Below are 19,089 nucleotides of genomic sequence, written 5' to 3' on the forward strand. Positions count from 1 at the left end.
CAAGCAAACAGGCATGAGAACAACATCCTAAACCCACCAAGAAATAATTCAAACCCTTCAGTACAGAGGTCTGACCCATGGGGTATATTTTTAGTTCTTCTGTGGAGCAAGACGTGACCAACAGGCACCCACCCACCCCAGAGATCTTCCATCACAAGGGAGCAGGGCAGCCTCACACCCATTGCAGCAAGGGACGCCCTTCCCCAATATTCCCAGGCAGCAGAGCTCCCTTGGCCCTGGAGGAGGCACCAGCTATTAGGAAGGAGCAGCAGAGTTGCTAAAGGCAGCCGTGAGACAGCCCAGACCCCTCTGGCAGACACACCAGCCTGGAAACCAGTCCTTGCACAGGAGAGGCAGCTTCTGCCACCCCTAAACTCTGCAAGCAAAGCAGGAAAGCTCGGCAAGGTGGGACCAAAGGGGCTTTGGCAACTGATCTGCACAGTAAATTAGATTTAAAGGAGGGGGTGGCATGAAAGGGCCATAAATGCACCCTGGTGATTGATGCACAGCCCTGAGCTGTGGTTACAATCCCGTGATCCAGACAGCTCCATTAATCACCACTGCACCCACTAAACTCTGCTCTAGTTCTGGGAGCAGTTTCCCTGGAAAATGGCTCATGTTTCTAGGATTGCCAGGTCTTTTACTTTTTGGTTCTTTTCTCTCTCTTGCCCTTTTTTTTTTTCCTTAAATAAGCAATAAACTTATCAAAGTCCTGATGTTTTCTTATGGCCTCAGCCCTTCTCACCTTCCATGATGCCCTTCTCCCCAAGGGGATTTCAGTCTGTCCCACTCTAAAAATAATTCTAGAGAAATTACAGAGGAGTTGTACTCCATCTGTCTCTAAAAGTGGGGTTTGTGCTCATATTGTTTGTCAGTGACACTCCATTGCCACAATTACCACCACTATTTTATCTCTCTCTGCCTGTAATGCTGATGAGAGAGCAGCAAACTGTGCTGGGTTTTAAGCTGAATAAGTCACTTAAATACATTTATACCCCCAGATCACAACATAAAGCATAAATCTAACCATCTATCATGCACTCACTTGATATGAATGCTCACCATGATATCAGGCAAAGCAATCACAAGAAAAGCACGAGATGATTTGAGCTGCAGCTGCCTGCAAGTATTTGACAAGGGTATTAGATGAAAAAAATTCAAAAAAGGGATGAAGCTTCTCACCTAGACATGGCTTTTGCTGGGCTGATTCCAGAGGGAAAGCAGAGACTTGAAAAACTTCTTGGTAGATTTGCAGCTATGCTTGTAATATTCTGAACCAGCAAGGGATTGCCCAAGGCTTGACATTGAAACTGGGTTCTTTTCTTGACAAATCAAAGAGAAAAAATGCCCAGAGCCAGGATGCCTGGTATGGGGGACCTGGCTGAGGTTCTGCCTGCAAAGCATCTCCCAGCTGCCCTCCCCAGCTTCACTCCACTGCCCTGTCTGAGCAGCAGGGCTGGGGGGCCTGTCCTCATCACTGCTGGGCCAAAAGCTGGGAGATAATTGGGATGATGATTGAATCCTGCGCACCTGAAACTTTTCTCTGAGGGACTCTGCCATAGGGAAGAAATACCTTGTGCTTCCAGCTGCCTGTGCAAGATGTGATGCAGTGTCTGAGCGGGGCTGTTTTGATCTGGTTGGTGTTGGCCCCTCTCCTTGCAGTCTTCATCTGGACTATGCAGTCTTCATCTGTGCTAGAGAAAGGTGAAATACGGTTACAGACCTCACCACGTCTGATCCTAGGCAAGAGCCTTCCTCCCAGCAGGCAATTAACACAACATCTTTGTTCCAAATTCCCTTCTCCCTCAGCTTGAGTCCAACACAAAAACAAGGAAGATGCGAGCCATGGTGTGAAAGCTTTGTTGCCTTTCTCTTCCTTGCAGGTGATCAGAGAGGAGAGGGATGAAGGTACCACACAGTCACGTTGGAGACAACACTTCAGCCTCTCATCCACCCTGAGGATCTCTGCTCCCAACGCTTATCAGTTCCCTGAGCAACATTCTGCCTGCAGCACATCACTCTACGGACTGTGCCTTAAATGTAGGCATTTCCTCATGGAAGCGTTGCGCAGCAATCCCAGCCTTACTGCTTTTCCTAGACTCAAATAAAAGCCACCAAAGGGTTGGTTTTTCCCCCCAGGATTGCTGACTGTCCCATCAGGCATGTCCCAAAGGCAGTTTCCCAAGGCTGCCCTGCACTCTCCCAGCCCTAGGGGATGACTTTCCCCACACTCCACTTCATGGTAGGCTTAACTAAACTCCAGTGGCTTCTCAGCACAGCTGGCCTGTCCTGGTGAGCTGGGGAAGAGGGCAGGAGAGGGGCACTCCGCAGAGTGCAGCCCTGCCGAGTTCACCTGGGGGAATTTGTCCACACATGCACCAGGCTGGGGGCAAAGGTGACAGGAGGGAATCGAGCAGGTTACAGGAGAAGATGTTTTATCTTATATCAGGAGGCAGGAGTGTATCACAGACCCCAATGCTCCTTTGCACTGTGCTCAGGTGAATTTTAGCTGAAGATATGACACAAAGTCTCAAGTTCCCATCTTCAACTCCAGAAAAAAAGGAAAAAAAGAAAAAAAAAAGAAAAAAAAAAAAGAAAAAATCTCAGTGACCCGTCTTGCCCACGATGCTGACAGAGCACCAGAGATGGTCACTGCATCATGCTTTGCTTCTTCACTAAAATTCATCTCCAACCCAGGCAGGGCAGATGCCTGGATAAAGGCAGAGGCCAATCCTGGGGTACAGCAGTGAACACCATCACTCTTTCTCCAGGCAGACCTGGGGCTGTTTGGATGCCTCAGCTCAGGGACTGGAGGCAGCCAGGGGCAAAGTGGGTGCAGCCCAGGGACACAGGATGGTGCTGAGGAAACCAGAACTGGCAGCACATGGAATAAAAGAAAGTGAAGAAAGGAAGGTCCCAGCTGCAAAACTTGATCAAAGCCCAGCAGAAATCTGCAGGCTGCCAGTGAAGGGAACAGGCAGGGGAGAGGCAGTGGGGGACAGAGGGCTCTGGAGTTGGCTGCCAGCTTGCACTAAAGAAGATAGGAAAGAAAAAAAAATCAGTTATCCCTCAGCCTGAAGTAAATTACAAGACATCCCTCAAGAGCACAAGGTGAAGCTCTTGATCAGACAAGCAATGCTGGCATGTAATTTCCCTTGATATCAGCTGATTTGAATTTTAGTGCTTATGAAGGGTGCATGACTGACAGCTCTGGAATCTGCAGGCATCTGTTCCCATGCAGAAGCAGAGCACACAGCCCTGGGCACGAGCATCCCCATGGCAGCTCTGCTGCTGGCTGGAGCTGCAGGGAAGGGTGGCACATCTGGGGAAGGAGGACAGAGCTCATCCATGCTCCAGCCAGCCCTTGTGCACAGCATCAGAACTGGGCATATGGGGCCTGTTGGTGCCTTGTGAACACCGACATTTGCCTCATATTATGTAAAATTTAAACTTAGCCACAGAAAGGATAAGATCTCCCAGGGTTATGGATCCCATTCTTCTGACACCTATCCACATGAGATATCCACCTAACCATGAGAGCTGGGTGGGAGCTGCAGAAGTAGAGGGGAGAACATATTCCAACACCAGATCAGTACCAAAGGAGTCTCTTGGACATTCATTCTCCCAGGATCAACCATGGGGTCTACCAACAGCAAAACCCACCAGAAACACCACCTCCCGAGCCCCCGGAGTCCTGTAAGACAGAAACACCTCATTACTGAGGATGCCCCTCAGAGTATCCATCCAGGCTGCTTATCCTGAGTTACTGACCAAGGGGCAGCTATTCATAGAATTCACTGAGTTGGAAGGGACCCATCAAGGTCATCCACTCCAGCTCCAGGCCCTGCAAGGACACCCCAAGAGTCACACCACATGCCTTGAGAGCATTGTCCAAACACTTCTCAAACCCTGTCAGGCTTGGTGCTGTGACCACTTTCCCTGGGGAGCCTGTTCCAGTGCCCAATCGTCCTCTGGGCGAAGAACCTTCTCCTAACATTCCCTGGCTCAGCTTCATGCCATGTTCTTGAGCCCTGTCACTGGTCATGAGAAAGAAGAGATCAGTGTCTGCCCCTGCTCTTCCCCTCTCAAGGAAGCTGTAACTGCAGTGAGGTCTCCTCTCAGTCTCCTCCTCCCCAGGCTGAACAGTCCAGGTGACCTCAGCCACTCCTCACACAGCTTCCCCTCCAGACCCTTCACCATCCTTGTGGCCTCCTTCAGATGCTCTCTGACAGTTTAATGTCTTTTCTGTATTGTGTCACCCAAACCTGCCCCAGCACTGGAGGTGAGGCTGCCCCAGCCCAGAGCAGAGCAGGACAATCCCCTCCCTTTCCCAGCTGGCCATGCTGTCCCTGGTGCCCCCCAGGACACACTTGGCCTCCTGGCTGCCAGGGCACTGCTGGCTCTTGTTCAATTTGCCATCAATCGGGACTCCCAGGTCTCTTTCCACAGCGCAGCTCTCCAGATTTTCATTCCCCAATCTATGCACACAACCCCATCCCAAGTGCAGAATCTGGCACTTGCCCTTGCTAAAAATCATACAGTTGATGATTGCCCATCTCTCTGATTTGTCAGGGTCTCTCTGGACTGGGAATGGTTTGCATGCCATCAACATTCAATCAATGGTGAAATTCAGAAAACAAACAAAATAAAATGAGACTTGGATTCACTAAGCCCACACCATTTTAAAAGCAAAGTAGAAATTTGATCCGTTTAGATGAAAATGGAATACCCTAAACCCTCACTCGTATACCCAGGCAGAAATCTGTTGACTTCTGTAACTAAAGTTCACTTAATTGCTCACTTCTTCCAGTTAATGCACATCACTCCTCTTCTGTGCTGCATACCAATTGAAACAGCTTTTCTGCAACAAGGACAACAGAATCCACTCTAAAACCAAGCCACAGCAGAGTTGCTCTGAGGAATTTTGAAGGTAACTTTGGCAAGAGAAGCTGACTAGCAAAGCTGCTGCAAATTCAGGAGTGCTGCAAGCACCAGGAGTTAGCAAATAGCTCACCACTGAGCAAATAAATCAATGCAGGGCTGTTAAAAAAGTCTGGTCCAAGACATTTCAGGTCTGCTTGTCTTTTTCCTCTACAGCACCTGAATCAGCAAGGGACTTGGCAATTTCTGAAGACTTGTGTACACTCAGTTAAAATAAAACTCCAATGATAAGTTTTCCTAACTGGCCAAGAGGGAATACCTCTGAACAATAGCACAGAAATTGCATGGGAGGAGGTAGCTCCACTGGGGGCTCAGAAGCAAGGATATTTATTTCCCAGGTAACTCCCAGAGTTTGCCCTGTCATTCAACATCATGAGGTTCTGAACATCCTTCATCAAAGGGGGCTGCAGAGAGGCACAGCCTTTACAGAGCAAAACCAAACCCTTCTGAGGATTTTACCAAATTTGTGAGTTACCACCCTTAGGGTCACACCCCTCACGGTTTTGCTCATAGCCTGACCTGACTGCAAAGTAAAACAAGCTTACTTAAACTGCTGCTTTGGGCAACCTTTTCATTGAAGTGAGAAAGATGGTTTAAGCAAACACATTTTACTCTGCAGCTGGGGACAGCTAAGTACCTGTGGTCAGCTCCTGCAGCTCAGCTGCCACAGAATAGCTTTCAGCGTGATCACATGAATGTCAAAGCAATCCTAGAAAAATGTGCTGTTGCCAGAAGCTGGGCACAGCATTCTAATTTTTTTTTTATTTATTTATTCTTTCAACAAAATACCAATCTTTCCTCCAGAAACACTCTGTTCTTAGGATAGAATTTCAGGCTGTTCATGGGGAGGTCATGTTGATCAGTGTCTATATTTTTTGTAGAAAAGAATGGTTAATCAGCAACATCCCAGGGTGATGCCAAATATACCACTCCTTTAGTACTTTTACTTTTATCATCTTATGGGTCTCAATAAGTCTGAGCTATCATTGCATCTTGCCACTACACAAACATGCTTTGTTTCTACAGGGACACTTGGAAAATTAAGAGGGATCAACAAAAGTTGCAAATACATACTTCACTTGAAGTGCATTCAAACCCCATGTAGAGATTCTCATTTCAGATTAAAATGGCTTTAAATTACTGCTTAGTCTTCTGCCAAGAAAGAGCCCTGAGAAATGGCTCTTGCTGTGAAGCACTGTGAAGTTTAAATCAGTTTAGAATGGCTGAAATCGTAGTTTTTATATCCACTTCACACCTGGGCATATTAAAGTGCCCACCACCAAAAAGAGAGGCTCCTGGCCACCATGGAAGGAAACTCAGATCTGTCGAGATCCGTTTTGCAAATATAACGTCCTTCAAAACAACTTTTGCACTTGTTTTTTTTTCTTCCTGGGTCTTGGGTAAGCTGAAGATCTCATCACAAAAAAAAAAAAAAAAAAAAAAACACCACAACTAACAACAAAACCCCCACAAAACAAAAACAAGAAAAGAAAAACGAAAACAACACGACCACGAAGAAGCCAACTTATCTAAGATGAGGTTTATAGGTTTTTTAAACGTACTGAGGTCTGCAGAGGGACCAAAAATTTCAGTAAACCTTCACAGCTGCTCCACTTCAGGGAGAAAGCAAGCTGAAGGGTAAGGCTTAGAGGGGCAGACAGCTGCTCTGACCTCAGCCACTTGCAGCATGTCCTACAGGTCCTGCCCTGCTCCCTCACACCCACAGATGCTACAGGCATGGCTTCAGCTCCCCTTTGGAAAACAGGGCTCCCAGACAAGCCCAGGGGATGAGATCCTGACATCTTTCTGTATGCTGAACAGCACAAGTTACTGATCTGTGTGAGGCTGTTTACAAAGCATCCAAGTAGGGAAGAGAAGGAGCATCAAAATCAAGTGTCTGCTTTTAGAAATGCACTAAGCACACTAAAAATACACTCTGCTAGAGGAGATGGCACAACAGCTAAACCACCAGCTAGGAAAATAATACTCAATTGCTAAAGTGCCTAAATACAAATAAATATACATGATTTAGATGCCCAAATTTGGGTAAAGATAGTTGGGATGGTCCAACTATCTTCCATTTTCAGGAAGAGTCATTAACATTTCAGTGATGGCAGGCACTGCTTTTGCTGCCCAGCTTCTCTTTTTGCCTCCCCTGCCACCTCTGCCCTCTGTTAACCTCACGTGGGCAACAGGGAATAAGGCAAGGGGATCTCTTTCTCTGCTCTATCTTGCAACATTTTTGGGACACAACAGTGTCACACTAAACAAAGGTACAAAACAGCAGCCTGAGACCAGGCACTCCAGGCACTGTGGACTCACACAGTAATCGACAGCCCACCTGCAGGCAGTGCTCTGGGCCATGCTGCTGGATGCCTCCGGAGCCGCTCCTTGTTTGAAGGCTCTGGGAGAGAAACCTTTCACCTTCTCCACCTGAGCTTTCCACACGCACAGATCCCTTTTCTGGAAGTGCAATCCACCCCTCTTCATCCTGCGGGCAGCTTGGTCTTGGCCAGCACACAGGAGGCAGCACTGAAGTTGTTCCTGTCAGCACAGCAGGCACCAGTGGCTCCCTGAAGGACAGGACAGCACCAGGAGCTCAGCTGCAGGGCTGAGCTTGTTAAATGTGCCCAGGAGGAGCTGAGCAGGGCTCTCCACACCCATCAGTGCCCCAGGGCCCAGCACCTGCTGCTCCCCTCACAGCAAAGCCTCTGCTCTGTGCTGCTGCTAAAAGCCTGCATGTGCCAGGTTCTCAGCCCCTCTCCCTGCCTCCCCAGCCCGTCCTGGGGTTTGCAGATCTCAGCACAACAGGGTCTGAGCTGTGTCCTGGTTTTCACTGCTGTTGACTCAAAGGGTTCCCAGATTTACAGCAGCAGGACATGTTACTGTGTGTGTGAATCTGCTGCTCCAGATTCACCAAGCAAGGGTAAATTAAGGACTGGATTCTTGTGTCTGTCATAGCTGGCAGGTGATCCCAGAAGGGTCATGGTCCCATATTTGAACTTGATAGTTCAGTGTATGGTGTCTTTTTTTGTGTCCTGCTCATGCAATACACTGAACACAGACCTGCCAAACAAGACCAGACAGAGCTTAAGTTTGATGTGAAATTACTTAAAATATTATCTACATACTGCAAGAGCTCTGAAAGTGAACCATATTACATACTTTGCTCACTAAAAAAGGCTCCAAGATGGATTTACTGTGCAAGCTCCAATCCAAAGCAATTAAAGTGAAGAAAGATTTCCTCTAACTTAAGTGCCATGGATCATAGCCCTTCACCTCCATCTTTTCACATATCTTTACAGGAACAAGAAGTTAAATATATACTTGCTACATCTTGCACAGATTGGAATTCAATTAACATTTTTCTGCAACAAAACTTATAGAAGCACTTCAGAGCTGCTGCTCACAATGCAGAAGCAAGTGAACAAATGATATTCTCATTAGCGCTCTGCCTTTCCCTGCTGCGCAAGCCAAATCCTTGAACACTAAAAGCACCTCAGCATCAGCTGGGTTCACAGACATCCAGAGCAATTTTTCAAGCTCCCTGACTTTTATAGACCAGGGGGGAAGGGATTTGGTGTGCTTTAATCCGTTCTATTATATGAACTCAGAAATGGTTTTCATTCTCTAGCACCATAAATTAAACTGGCTGCAGTTGTTCTATTCCTGATTATGCTGAAAGTTACTGGCAATAATTTGATGACTATATTTTCTTGTCTTTTTTTTTTCTTCTTTTCCAAATTAACCTGTGAATTTAGTTTCTGTGGTAGTAAGTAACTAATGCAATAAAACTGAAGATAGTAGCCAGCACATTCACATCTTGATGCCTGAAATTGTGGATGAACAAATTAAAGCTTCTTTACCTTGTAGGTGAAATTTACTGTATTCAATTCCCAGCTCTTTAGGCTGGAAGAACTTGTTGTACGAGAAAATCACATTATTTTGCAGTCCCCTACATTTTTTTTTTAATCTAGAAGACTGAAGACTAGCCACCTTTTCAATGTAAGTGAATTTACCTTTGCAAGTCTTTAGAGAAATACCATCCCAACCATTTTAAAGACAGGAAAAACTTAGGTCAAGAATAATTTACAGAAAAGCTTTTTACTCATGCTGTACAAGCTATTATTAATACAACTCAAGACAGAAAAGCATCTGTTTACTACTGCACTCATAAAAATATATGAAAGTAGGAAACAAATTCCATCTGCTTGGCTTCCCCTCCTTTCCCCTGACCGCTGAGACAATTTGTCTCCTAAACCCTGGTAACAAGCAGAGAGAAAGCGAGACCACACTGGTGAGGCCACTCCTCGAGTGCTGTGTCCAGGTCTGGGTCCCTCACCCCAAGAAAGACATGGAGGGACTGGAGTGTGCTCAGAGAAGGGTAAAGGAGCTGGGGAAAGTCTAGAGAGTCCTAAAATGAGTTGCTGAAGGAGCTGGGGGGCTCAGCCTGGAGAAAAGAAGACTCAGGAGTGACTTTATCATTCTACAACTACCTTAAAGGAGTTGACAGAAGCTGGGGCTTGGCCTCTTCTCCCAGGTAACAAGTGACAGGAGAAGAAGACATGGCCTCAGGCTGTGCCACGGGAGGCCCAGGTTGGACACCAGGAAGAATTTCTTCACAGAAAGGGTGGTTAAGCATTGGAACAGGCTGCCCAGGGAGGTGGTGGAGCCACCATCTGCTCAAGAGTTGCTCAAGAAACCACTGGATGTTACACTTAGTGTCCTGGTTTAGTTGACAAGCTGCTGCTCAGCCAAAGGTGGGACTGGATGATCTTGGAGGTTTTTCCCAACCTGAATGATTCTGTGGGAGATTGCACAGACTCGGATTACCTCTGGATGAGTTAAGGGGCACACTGTACATTTTGGAGTGTAATCCATCAGCAGCTTCTCTACAGAGTGATGGGGTTCTTGGAGTCCAACTGTGCCTCTAGTTCATGTGAATTAATAAATGTGTCTTTGATGATTTATTTCAATACAAATTACTTGCCAGTGTAAGCACAGCAAATCCAGCTCCAGGCAGGATACTTTGGACCTTAGCAAATACCAGCTCCTAAAAGCTTCAGTACAACCTACTTGGGATTCCATCAAACACAAGTGCCCATGTCAGTTGCTGTCAATTATTCCATCTATAAGGACACGTCAGATACACAAAAGACACTATTCTGACAGCATGACTGCCCTAAAATGATAACTTTAGCATAATGCACTTGACAATGAGAAAAGCAATAATAGCTATTTTGGGGACAAAAGAAAAATACAATGGATCTGATGACTAAGTGTTCTGGTCCCCAATGTAAAAGCAAAGTAGATCCCTGTCGTATTTAACTTGATTCTTTTGAATTAAACACTTCCATTAAAGTTTCCCACAGTAGCTTTAATATTTAATTATGTATTCCACCAAAGAAAAGAACAAAATCTTTGCAAAGGGTTTTTTTGGGCTTTTTTTTTTCCTAGATGTGAAATATTTATCAGCATATCTCTTTGGACAAGTATTTTTATCCCCCAGGCAGGGAAAAAAAAAAACTTCCACGTTCAAATCAGTTTCAAAACATTTTATTTTACAGCTTGAAATTTTCCTATACTTCAGCACCTCATGCCGTGACTTTGTTATTTCACTTGTTAATGAATGGTAATTAAATCTCTTTTGGCTGAAAAGGTTGGAGGGCTCCTGCTGTATTACAAAAACAATTTCTGAAAGTTACAAAAATGCCCAAGTGTCTAGAAATTAAAGCATAAAGTTTGCCATGTTTTGAGTCCAAGTTTTAATCGCTCGGAAGGATTTGTGTGGGAGAACAGCATGTCCCAGTGAGTGTGCACAGTCCCCCCAGATTGAACAGACATAATTATGTCACTTTGTATCTACTAGAGTAAACAAAATCGTGCTCTTAATAATGTACATTGTGGCCACAAACTTCCTTGATCTTCCTAACAACCGTAGCAAACACTGCATAAACCCTATTATACACTACCTACACAGAGAACTGCTACATATGTACATCTAAGTAAAGACTTGTTAATTTTGCATTTGCTCAGCAGGGCTTGAAACATCAGCCTATTAATTTTTCTTCTTTTCTGTATTCTCATTTCTTTCAGGTGCTTTGAGTCAGAAGATAAATGGAATGAGTGCTTACAACTGAGGTAGATAAAAGAGAAATAACTACATATTAAGGCATTTTGTGGCATTACAGTGCTAAATAGAGACACAGTATTGAAGAAGAAATATCTCCACCATCCATTTACATCCATGCAGGCATCTGCTGGCATCAAATGGGCACATTTGGTATACAGGTTGTAAAAAGAACTATGTTAATTCCAATATAAAATGTAAAATATATAAATGCAATATAAAATGTAATTCCAGCGTAAAAATGTGTTTTATTGCATACAATATACCATTTTTTCCTGCAGGTTATACAGTGATTTCAGTAGATTCTGAATCTCTTTTAAAATTACAGTTTCTCAAACAAGAAACTGGGAACAGGAATGCAACTAGTTGAGTGCATTCCTAGACTGCAATTTTGGGAATGGGTTTGCTTGAAGGAAAGCCCCCTATGTTGAAGTGAGGCACATCAGTCTTGAGGGGTGGTAATTTTGTCCTCATATCAATGCTGGATCGCTCCTTCTCCCTTTAAATAGAAACAAAGAAACAGAAAATTCATCTTTCATTCTGCAGCGCAGAGATGTTTAAAAACCAAGGAAATCTGTGTCCTCCAGAGTTTCTTTGATGCAACCACGTATCAATTTTAAAAGTGTTGATTAAAGCCTGTTAGGCTAAACCTCCAAGACTAGGTGTCTGTTTGGATGTAATTACAAAACCACCGATGGGGTTTGGAATTATTAAAAATTAGAAATAAATGAGCTTTCTTTGTGCTACACCCCAAAATGGTCAGAGCACCTCATTAGAGCAAGTACATACGTGAGCTCCATGACTTCAGATTTCTAATCACCATCCTGTTCTAGCTGGAATATGCCTGTTTCCAAACAAACAGCTATATTCATCAAAGGCACAATGGGGAGGTTTTTGTCCTTTGTTGAATTTCAATGAATATATAGTGCTATCTGTCTTCACATTTTAACAAAGTTCCAGTGATAATTGCCCTGTCTGTTTGCAGAAAATGCTGTAGGTACACTGACAGCCCCAGGGAGCTGCTCCATCTGAGAATCCAGGAGGTCTTGACTTTGATGGCCTCAAGAGGAGGGAACAAGAGTTAGCTGGTTCCACTCTCACAAAGTTGGGGAGGTGAGCAGAGCACTACAAAGACAAAGAGCAATATTCCAACCTCACTGTGATATTCCTGGATGCTTCAGAGAGAGGTCCTGAGACACTTAAGATTAACCAAGGGGAGCTTTATGAACTTTTAGTTTATCACAACAGCAGAAGTCTCAAGGCTTTACAAAGAATGTCAGTACCATTACTTTATTTCAAAGTCACTGGGATTGTAAAACAAATGTGAGTGTGACACTTCTACAAAATCTAGCCTTCTCACGTGAGAATCTTTGCTCAGTCCCCACTAAGGGAAAGGAAAACACTTCTGTAATTATTACTTTTCTGTTTGCCCCTAAATAACTGTCTGGATGGGAAGAAGTTTGGGGAAACCATGTCAGATGTCTAGCTATGCATCCTTTTCCAAACTTGACCCATACAGAGGTAGAAGAATAGCCAAAAGATGGCACAGATGAACTTAACACATGAAAACCACTTATAACTGGTTTTAACTGTATTAATGTAGCCCTAATGGATATGGCAACTGACAGCCATAATTAACATTCTGTATTTTGATGGCTTATCCCATCTCACTGTTGGGCTTCCAAGTCTGGGAAGAGAAATTATCCAGAATCCATGCTCATTTTTTCCTCGTGCTCCTCATGAAGACAACAAACAGATGTGCTCATCAGTATGGAAAATTCTATGCAACTGAATACTATAATATATTATGCAGAATTAATGTGCAACCAGCCACGTGCAAAAGCTCCCACTTACTACTGACATCCCTCAGTGCAGTTATTTACATATATAGGACTGCTGGATTAGGTCTCTGGTGTGGATTTAAGCTTCATATTTTCTCACAAATCCTTATCAAGATCAAAATGGGATCCGGGTGCTAGAAGCAACTAGGAAAATAGTGACGCAGAAAAGGTTCAAGGAGCTGAAGTTAAAAATAGGAAGAGATAGAACAAGAACAGCTAAGACAACTGGGAAAAGCAACATTCAGAATCAGAGAGCTGAAAAAGAGGATTTCAAATTCACAGCCAAAATCTTAAACACTGAATTTTCATTTTTAACACAAAACAAAGCTAAATTCCCACTGTCACTATATCCCTTGAGTATCACATACAAAGCTACATTTATTCAGTACCACGATGTTAAATCACAACTCAAAGCTATCTTGTGCAAATCAATAAAAACTTTAGATGATAACTTTGTGTAAGGTTATCTGAGAGTATTAATTCTCTTTCATACCAGGGTAGTCAATAATGTTGTTAATGCTATTGTCCTGACAGGATCCTCTTTGTATTAGCAAAACCAGCTACATTTATTTCAGACATGATGTTAACATTAGCCAGCAAGATAGAGAATCAAGTCAGTGGTTTTCTGTCAGCTGGAATTTAGAGATATCTGAGATTGTATGAATCAAATGGCCCTGGCTCTTTGGCCAGCATCCACACAGCAGGCACTGCCTGTCCAGCCCTGCCTGAGGCAGCACGCTGTGGGATGGCTGGATGGCAGGGAAGAGGACTCCTTGGGGAAGAACCTGACTGCACACCAGGTTCTCTCTGCTGCAGAAAGCCAGCAGTGTATTGCACACCTGGCAGGCTGGAGAAGGAGGGCTGCACAAGGTTGTTTCCCTTGCCAACACAAAGCACAGCCTAGAGACAGCAGAAGTTGCAGTTACCCAGGACTGGTATGCCCAGCTGTGCCTCTGGGCTCTCCAAAGCAGGATGCAGTCCAACAGGCTTGACTGGGGTACAAAGCCATGAGGGGAAGAGGAGAGCAAAGCCCAGCACCACCCCTCCCTCAGCTGCCACAAGATGAGAGAGGTGCAAGCCAGGGCTGGCAGCACAGGCTGGTGCCTTCTGAGGCTCTGGGGGGCACAAGATGATGCCAGCCTGAAGAAGCACCACTAACAGTACCTGAATGTGCTTCCAAAACACTAATGTCACAGAGACACCAATGCTCATCAGACTACAGGCATGATTGCCCAAAATAACAAACTGACAAGCTGCCCCATTAGCAGGTATCTATCCTGAACCTATAAACAGTGTATCCAGCACTAAATTACTTTCAATATGAAATTTCTTTTGCTGTATAGCATGCCCCCATTCAGCTACCATCAACTCGCACAGTATTTTTTTTTAAAAGCAATTATGTCCTTTTCAAGTGGAGTTTTTATGACAGGAATTAATTCTAGGTGAGATATAACAACAAAATGTGGGTAAACTTCTCCTCATTTTATGAACAGAAAGAGACACGATGCCAGAGTCTGAAATGGAAACATCAAATCTACTGTGAAGGAGACATTTAGCTGCTGGAAATGGATTATCAGGCATTATGGTAGCCTCACATACTGATCCTAAAGCTCCAGAAAGGCCATTAGCACTGCACAATTGTTGCTAATTCCAAACATTAAGGTGACATTATGCAATTTGCAGATGGACAAAAGTCACTGTTTATCACTGATTATTTTGCTAATTTAGTCATCAAATCATTTGTTGTCTGAAATTAAGGAAGAATTAATAAAGGCAGCTATTCAGCAGTGGTAGAGAACCATTGGTTTTAGTGTGTGAGGAAGGCACCAGCTGAGGATGGAAATGAGTATAAAGACAAAAGGCTTTCTGTGCATACAGAAAAACTTGGTAACAGATCACATCATCTGACTGCAGAAATCTAAGAAATCTCTCATTAAAAGCCCACCCTCAGCACCCTCAGCAAGTTTTCAGATGACAAGCTGAATGGGGCAGTTGACCTGAGGCATGGGATGCCATCCAGAGGGACCTGGATAAGCTCAAGAATGGGCCTATGGGAATCTCTTGAGGTTCCACAAGACCAAGTGTGGGGTGCTGCACCTGAGTCAGGGCAAGCCCTGGCATCAATCCAGGCTGGGGCATGAAGAGATGGAGAGCAGCCCTGCCCAGCAGGACTTGGGGGTGCTGTGGGTGAGAGGCTGTGAGCCAGCCATGTGCACTCACAGCCCAGAAATCCTGCTGCAATAGGACAAGGGATAAGGGTTTTTAACTAAAGTAGGGTAGATTTAGACTAGATATAAGAAGAAAATTTTTTATTATGAGGCTGGTGAAAGACTGGCCCAAGTTGCCCAGAGAGGTGGTAGATGCCCATCCCAGAAACATTCAAGGTCAGGCTGGGGCTCTGAGCACCTCATCTGGATGGAGATGTCCCTGCTCATTGCAGGGGGGTTGGACTAGATGGCCTTTAAATGTTCCTTCCAACCCAAACCGTTCTATAATTCTATGCTTTGATGTCAGAGAAAAGACACTAATCTGTGTTCTCTGGGCACCATCTCATTGGTATCAATAATTTAACTGGACTGCAGAATGTGTTCAGCAACATCTCTGATGGATGTTCTTGTCCTGGCCATAGATCATGGTAAATCCAGACCAGACTGAAGGAACATGGAGGATAACATTCAGGAAAATTAGGCAACAAAACTGTATCACCTCAGTCAAATTTGGCCACTTTCTGATCCAAAGGGTCTAAAACAAAAATCTAGCTTATGCAGAAAGTTGTGTAGACAAAACTGTTGTTTTCCCATACTTCTTCTGTTGCTCCTTGCGTTTCTGAGACAGATATTTCTTTTTCACTTCCAGAAGCTCATTGTTAAGTCTTTCAATTTCATGTTTGTATTCTTTGCTCTGTGTTTCACACATACTCAGTTCTGAGGACAAAACCTAATAAACAAAACACAAACAGCAGAAACAGGAGATGTTGCTTTACTTACACATAAGTGAATACTTTTACAAGCGCTTTCTCTTTTTATATTTGATGATGTATGACATGATCATTTTCTACACAATTCTTTTTCCCACTTGATGTTTCATTTGATCTCACCTCTGTTCACCTAAAAACATCTTACAAAATAAAGGTTATGTCATTTAACCATAATACAACATGTAAAATACACTCCAAGCTTTACGGGAATGGCATTAATAGCTACATTAGCTCTTAATTTCTGGGACATAAAGCTGGGCAAAAAACCAAAGTTAATAAATCAGGGAATTATTTTATAATAACAGGGTTTATTCACAGGGATGCACTGCTAAGTGGGGTAATTCAATCCACACAGGCAAAGTAGTACCAGGCACTTCAAATATGAATACAAAGCCACTTATATGTGAATCAGTAAAATTTTAAAAAAGGAGGAGCATGCATAGTGCACCTTCTTTCTTTCAAAAGAGTAATAGTTTGACCTGGCACCCCAAAATGGCATGCATGCCATCATGCTACAGCATGCTGTGCCTGAAATACAAAGCAGCAATTGCCTGCATTAAGGACAAATAAGGACCGTATGGAAAACTTCAAATCACGTTCAGTTTAGCTAAACTTCGGCTTCTATTTTACATTTTCTACATTGTTTTTCTTCTCCATGGAAAGCTAAGATTTGCATAACAGCCTCTTTGTTTCCTAAGGGCCCATCTGCTCCTGCATTTTTTTCCTCGTGGTTAGTATAGACGTGATTATGATGCAGTGAAGAGGAGATGATGACTTCAACAGAGACAGGAGCTGCAGAAGTAGATGAACTCCTGGGGAGACTGATCTCTCATGCAGGCAAGAATAGAAGAGGATCAGCTTATTCATAGAATATCATAGAATTCTATCAAAGAATCGCTTTTTAATATTATGATTTTAAAATTTTCTACAAGATTCTTTTGGAAGCAGGAACTCCTCCCTCCAACTGACAAGGGGTTAGAACAGGTTCCTCCTGTCATCTCCACAAAATCTGCAAATCTAAATATACATGTACACATGGCAAGAGAAATAATAGTAACTTAAGACTGGATTCTCAGTATATTCCCACTAGTTTGTTAAAAAGAAAAAAAAATGGCTTTGATTTGCTTCTTAAAGATATTAATAGTTTAAGATAAAGGGAAGGAGAATAAGCTGAATAAAAAGCTGGCAATAACCTAGAATGCTCATGTAAAAAAACGTATTTACAGCATTGTGCTGCTAACTCATATTGTAATAAGACTTTTCTTCTATTTTAATTAAACAAAGTAGAACAATGTGCAATATAAGTTCATTTGCTGCTCTGTGCTGTCCCTTGAGGAGATGCAGTGACAACCCTGCTTTCCCGGTCTCGCGCACTAGGGCAGGCACACAGTTCCCTGAGGATCCCCTGCAGCCCCTCTGCCAGGCTGCAGCCCCTCCCCAGGGACAGTGGGCACCTCTTACTTTGATCTGCTTCACCTTCTCCCGGAGGATGTTCCGGTACTGCTGCAGCTGCTCCGTGGCCTCGGGCCCAGGCTGCCGGGCCAGCACGTGCCTCAGCTCCACGTACAGCTTCTCCTTTTCCTAAGGAAGGGACAAGAGGAGGAGCTCTTAGCAAACCACTACAGCAGCAGCACAGCCTGAGAGGAAATCAACCTCACTGGAAATTGCAACTCAGTCAGGAAGGTATTTGGAGAAACAAATCTGCCTGTGTGTCAGGCTTTCCTCACTAGCCATAAGGTATTTAAAGTTGTTGTGATAGCGATGGGAGAGCTCATTAAGATAAACATCCAGCTACTTCAAACCATGAATGAAATGCTCTTAAACACCATCACCAGCAAGCACTCTCTACCTCAGCACTTACTGGAAGAGTATCCAGGGCTGGGAAATTAATCACTGGAAAGTGTGCTTATTGCTATCTTTCTTCTTATGAGTCACACTGCCTTACATTAAAGATCTCAGCTTCACCCAACAGGATGTGAGCTGGCTATAGAAATGTCAGCAAAGGACTGTACAAAAGAGTTACTTCTTCCAAAGAAAATCCTGCAAAGCACATGTACACACACACAGATAATTATATATATATATATATATAACCTTTCAGTTTAACTGCAGGGGCTCTGGGAAAGAAATTATAAACAGCAACAATTATGACTAGCACAATTACCAAGTAATTTTTGTCATGTGTCTCCTCATCCTTTATGTTGGAACAGTAATACTTGTGGGAGTTGGATATTGCCATGCCTGAAAAGAAACCACACCATGGACCCACTTACAGCTTTCTGTACTGAAATGCTGCTTTCAGCTGTGTTTTGAGAGTGTGCTTGTTTGTAGTCTAAGGAATAAAGCTCTGAAAAAAGCCACCTTCATAGTTTTGCACATTACAATAGTTTTACTATCTACCCTGGAAAACTAAGATCATTAAATAGTATTATTTAGTAAGATCACATTCTTTTCTGGTACATTGAAAACTGGAATTAAAAAGGAGACTAGCAAACAAAAGATTTAACTGAGGAAGACAAAAATTCCAAGAAGAAGGCAGGATAGGTGATTATTTATACTGGATTTGGCAAAGTCCCTTTTAACTGTCTTTTTTATAAGGTCTCTCTACAACTCTTACCACAGAATTCATCTGTTGATGTGGGAAATGGTGCCATCACACCATCTAAAACTGCTACATTTGGTCTTTCTCAGTGGTTAAGCCACGGCTTTTAGAAGTGGTTTGCTATTTTGAAGGTATAAAATTTTAGGTGTCCAGTCTTCAAGAACATGAGGAGTGTGGAGCTTTTAGACCTCATCATTTTCTAAAACTATGCACTACAATGGTCACAAGTTGGGACCCCAAAATGGAATCACTTCAAATCATGCCTTACTTTTGCAAACAATGTTCTCAAACTATGCAGATTACTGAGGAAGAGTTCCTTATAAATGAAATTGTTCACAGTTTATCTCTGGAAAAATCAAAACCTCCTGAGTAGTCTCAGACTGAGGTTTGAATAGCAACAAATACTAAATTGAGAATTCAGTCTGAGTGAAGAGTTATTATTCCACTTCATAGTGGTATTCCAACTACCAGCTTTTCTTTCTGAGGAGATAAATTTTACTTCAAGGTAAAAACAACTGCAAAAGAGTAATCCACCTTGTCAAAATCTGGCCAGTCAATATTAACATTTCAACCCTGAATGTATCATATATTTGTATTT

At 43.4% G+C, this 19,089-nt stretch overlaps 1 protein-coding gene across 1 annotated transcript in view; it reads right to left on the reverse strand.

Moving 5' to 3' along the window:
* Positions 1–11,449: 11,449 nt before the first annotated feature.
* The window catches only part of CFAP58 (cilia and flagella associated protein 58), a 56,691-nt gene continuing 49,051 nt past the window's right edge, over positions 11,450–19,089 (reverse strand). Inside the window, exons 16-18 of the mRNA XM_041461514.1 lie at positions 17,351–17,470; positions 15,716–15,849; positions 11,450–11,570 (exon numbers count right to left, since the gene is read on the reverse strand). Coding sequence (XP_041317448.1) covers positions 11,450–11,570; positions 15,716–15,849; positions 17,351–17,470 — 375 coding nt within the window. The remainder of the gene's footprint in view (positions 11,571–15,715; positions 15,850–17,350; positions 17,471–19,089) is intronic.

Source organism: Pyrgilauda ruficollis, unplaced genomic scaffold, assembly GCF_017590135.1.
Source record: "Pyrgilauda ruficollis isolate IOZ18807 unplaced genomic scaffold, ASM1759013v1 scaffold15, whole genome shotgun sequence".
NCBI lineage: Eukaryota > Metazoa > Chordata > Aves > Passeriformes > Passeridae > Pyrgilauda > Pyrgilauda ruficollis.